Raw genomic sequence first — 5009 nt, 5'->3', positions numbered from 1 at the left:
ATCGCGAAACGTTACGTATCAGTATTACGTATCGTGAAACGTTAAGTATAGTACTGTTACGTTACTTACAATTTGCCGTATCATAAAACCAGGGAGGTGTTGGCACCCCGTAGTGACTGGTTGTGGCACTGTTCCTACTTATTATGATACTTCACTGCGTGAGCATGACGTATCGTAACACCAGGAATGTGTGAGTACTCTTTTCTGGTCTTTCCTTTGTCAATATTATATTTGGACGATATACCAATCTCTATATGACTGGTTTCGTTCGGATCGCACATCATCCATTTTTTTCCTTTACGCTGTAAACGATTTTTGAATGATGAAGTGCTATACGTATGTATCTACATAAGAGTGTGTATACAGTGAGTGAGTGTGTGGCCTGACAATTTCCTGAAAAGCTCAATAATAATCAGTGTACAGATGCAAATACAAAAACCTCAGAAGCATCAGCCATGTATATTAATATTAGTACGCACGTGCTCTCGAAGATAGAAAAAGAAACTGTTATTGACATATCAAATTTGTTTCACAAACAAAAGGAGAATAACATACAATTTAGGTAGCAAGTTTTAATTTCATATTCGTTGAATGAGGAAAATATTGAATATTCTCAATTTACCTTAATAATAAATTCAGCTATACACGCCATTGTTTTATCTACACAGTATTTGATGCAAAACCAATGATGAATACAAATTAGCAATGGATTCACTATCATTTCTTTATACACCATAGTATCATCATGATAATGTATACATCAACACGTGTCACACATCACCGGCCACCATATTCTGTACATAATTGTCGTCGGATATACTCTCATATAATTTCAAATCAAACAATTATTACGTACCATTAATATACCATCATTTTATATATGTATATAAAAAAAAATACATCAAGCTACTATCATCAGTGAAACCATAAATCATAAAACCCAATCTGTATATGCTTGTAATATTATTATGCATAGAGTCCACTGATGAGTTTGATATGTTATACATGTGATGTACCAAAAGCGCCGAGTTAGGCAAGCTATCGAGATATTTCCAACTGCACTTGCTCATCTCCCCAGAAATGACATTTTGTCCGCAACGTCACGTACTATGTATCATGAAATATCATTACGATACTATACCATCTCATTCATAATAAATACTACTGCATGCATGGTAAATGGTATACATGCTGTGCAGACACACCATAGTCTATCGTATACAAATTTTACACAGCATATTATTATGATCCCATGACATCATCACACAGTATAAATCAAAAGTCTAAGTCAACTGTGACATCACCACACTGTATAAATCAACTGTGATATCACCACACTGTATGCATAGACCGTGACATCACCACACTGTATAAATCAACTGTGACATCACCACACTGTATGTATAGACCGTGACATCACCACACTGTATAAATCAACTGTGACATCACCACACTTTACGTATATAGCAGGGTTGCTAACTTCCATTTTTTATGAAGATTGTGCATTTTGTGACAAAAGCACCAAATTTGGCACAAACCTTCTTTAGGGTATATCTAACAATTCTAGAAGGGGTGCCCAAAAATCGGAACAATTTAACGACGTCATTTGGACCACGCCCTTTTTTTAGTATTACGTAATTAGGTGAAAACTTAAATCTTCGTATATACATACCAAGTTTGGTATCAAATTAAAACTCATGACATGTACATTGCAATACACACATAAAAAACATATGATTTCTCTTCAGACGGAATATATAGGTCAAATAATGTCATTTTCTGTCATATTGAAAGGGATTTCAATCAAAACGCGCCAATATTGGGCTATGTTATGAACATTGTAGTTATAAGAACAACAACATTCATTTTTGTAATACAACTACTAATATATATTTATCCTGTATCAGTTACTTTCCTTTAACATAATATTAGGAACCACTGAAAAAAAGTATATAAAACATATACTGTATCAAACTTGGCTCAATAATCACTGGACTAAGTAAACAGACAAAAGACCATTTGACTGACAATTATGGCGTTAGCATCCATAGCAATACATGGAGGTGATTATCAACTTTACTTTTATGAAATTATTTATCTGGAAACTAACACTTATAATGGTACAGAGTTGCTAGATGACGAACAGGTTCCACGGCATGGATAACAAAGACCAGTGCAAGAAAGACCTGCTGAACGGTACTTGCAGTTCCCTGAGCAATGCAGGCAACCAATTCCTCGATAATTGTTCAGAACTTCTGGTCTTGGATGCTCGAGATTGTGCCAATGAAAGTGCAGTAGTGACAGTTCGTACAATTCAGGATGTAGGTACTACCCAGTACCAAAAATATTTCAAGGAAGTTATTCTCGACAGAAGTGTTGCAATTATTCAACAAGCCATCAAACACCATGGTCAAAATCAGTGTCCAAAACAAAGCGACTGTATATTGCAAGTCAATCTCGTGATGGAGATTTGGAAGACTTCTTCATGCACGAAAACCAGCCATGGCCACCCTCTTTGGCAGTAAATGGAAAGCTTCGACTACCAACTAAGAAGTCTGAGTTGCTACAGCATTTGGAGACTGAAGGCCAGCCTGAACCTCCTACATATTTTGATGTAAAGGTGTTTGACGGAGCTGCTATTGTCCATGCTCTTTCCAGCAACCATGCATTTACATTTGATGACTACGGTGATAAGGTGAGTACATTTCTTTGCATTCAGGATTGTATCTATTGTTTAACCACCATATAATTGGTCACTTCTATATGCGGATCGTTATTCTTGTATCATTTGTATGACAGGTCTTTCTACCGTGGACCAGACAGCAGCTGCAGAATAGTAACAGAATTGATATAGTGTGGGACACTTACAGAACAGATAGTCTTAAGCAGTCTACAGGAGAAAAAAGAGGAAAAGGGGTCAGGAGGAAAGTTGGGGGACAAACAAAGATTCCAGGGAATTTTCCAGACTTTCTGAAAGATCCAGTAAATAAAGAGGAGTTATTTAACTTTTTAACTACAAAGGTGTCTACCCATGATTACTCTGACTGCATCAGGTAAGTTTTATTATGATACATACTAATTTGTTTTGTTTGTAACCAAACGATTAATTTACTTATACAGTTTCATACCAATAATTAATTAAAAAGGCATATTAAATAGTAAGTAATTCTTGATATATGTCTTGTAGGCGAGTCTTTTGTATGTTGACATCTACTCAACCTATGTCAATCTGCGACCATGAAGAGGCCGACTCCAAGATGTGCATTCACATTGATGATGCCTTAAAGAAAGGTAGCAGGGCTATTTTGGTGTGTACAGTTGATACTGATGTCATTGTTATCCTGGTTGGTATTTTCTGCAATCTAATAGCCTGTTATCCTGGTACGTGTATCTGGGTCGCATTTGGCATGGGTAAGCACTTCCAATATTTTAATATAAATACCATCTGCCATAACCTAGGAGAGGATAAGTCAAGAGGGCTGCCAGTATTTCATGCATTTACTGGGTCCGATACTACATCCCAGTTCTTCGGAAAAGCAAAACACTCCGCATGGGAGACGTGGAACTCATTTCCAGCAGTTACAGAAGCCTTTCTTTTCATGGCACATCACCCTTTCAAATCTCTAGGAGTCAACTCATCTCAATTCCAGTTGCTAGAGGAGTTTACATGTCATCTATACGACAAGACAAGTACTTTAAGAAGTGTTACTAAGCTAAGACAAGATCTTTTTTCAAGAAAGGCACGGACAATGGACAACATTCCTCCTACACAGGTAAGGGGAGCTTCCATATAATTGTCAATTGTCGTTTAATAATTTATTATCAGGTTCATGTTTTTCTTTCATTAAAAGGTAACACCAATCTTTAAATTGTTTATTGCAGGATGCACTTTTACAGCATTCCAACAGATCCATATACCAAGCAAGCATTTGGACCACCAGTCTACAGCCACAGCAGAATGCTCCATCACCAGAAGACTTTGGTTGGACTAAAACTGGCAGTACATGGACACCAGTCTGGACCATACTACCTGAAGCATCCAAGGCATGTAGGGAATTGCTAAAGTGTGGCTGCAAAAAGTTGCCTTTTTGCTCAGGGAACTGCAAGTGCTGTTCAGCAGTGCACTGGTCTTGTTACCCATGCCGTGGAACTTGTTCGTCATCTAGCAACTCTGTACCTAAGTGTTTGTTTCCAGATAAATAATTTCATAAAAGTAAAGTTGATTATCACCTCCATGTATTGTTATGGATGCTAACGCCATAATTGTCAGTCAAATAGTCTTTTGTCGGTTTACTAATAGTCCAGTGGTTATTGAGCCCAAGTTTGATACAGTATATGTTTTATATACTTTTTTTCAGTGGTTCCTAATATTATTTTAAAGGAAAGTAACTGGTACAGGATAAATATATATTCGTACTATTACAAAAATGAATGTTGTTGTTCTTATAACTACAATGTTCATAACATAGCACAATATTGGCACGTTTTGATTGAAATACCCTTCAATATGACAGAAAATTACATTATTTGACCTATATATTCCATCTGAAGAGAAATCATATATTTTTTATGTGTGTATTGCAATGTACATGTCATGAGTTTTAATTTGATACCAAACTTGGTATGTATATACGAAGATTTAAGTTTTCATCTAATTACGTAATACTAAAAAAAGGGCGTGGTCCAAATGACGTCGTTAAATTGATCCGATTTTTGGGCACCCCTTCTAGGATTGTTAGATATACCCTAAAGAAGGTTTGTGCCAAATTTGGTGCTTTTGTCACAAAGTGCACAAAAAAAGTGCTAAGTTACCCTGCTAATAGACCGTGACATCACCACACTGTATAAATCAACAGTGACATCACCACACTGTATGCATAGACCGTGACATCACCACACTGTATAAATCAACTGTGACATCACCACACTGTATGTATAGACCGTGACATCACCACATTGTATAAATCAACTGTGACATCACTACACTGTATACATAAACTGTGACATCA

General features: G+C 36.5%; 1 protein-coding gene across 1 annotated transcript; it reads left to right on the top strand.

The window, feature by feature from the left end:
* Positions 1–2756: 2756 nt before the first annotated feature.
* On the top strand, positions 2757–4495 carry LOC140056687 (uncharacterized). Its single transcript, XM_072102144.1, has 3 exons — positions 2757–3053; positions 3188–3773; positions 3883–4495. Exons 2-3 carry the CDS (start codon positions 3201–3203, stop codon positions 4201–4203), a joined length of 894 nt encoding a protein of 297 aa, XP_071958245.1. The 5' UTR covers positions 2757–3053; positions 3188–3200; the 3' UTR covers positions 4204–4495.
* The last annotated feature ends 514 nt before the right edge of the window (positions 4496–5009 follow it).

Source organism: Antedon mediterranea, chromosome 8 (assembly GCF_964355755.1).
Source record: "Antedon mediterranea chromosome 8, ecAntMedi1.1, whole genome shotgun sequence".
NCBI classification, from domain to species: Eukaryota; Metazoa; Echinodermata; class Crinoidea; order Comatulida; family Antedonidae; genus Antedon; species Antedon mediterranea.
This window is presented reverse-complemented; position numbering and strand designations above follow the sequence as displayed.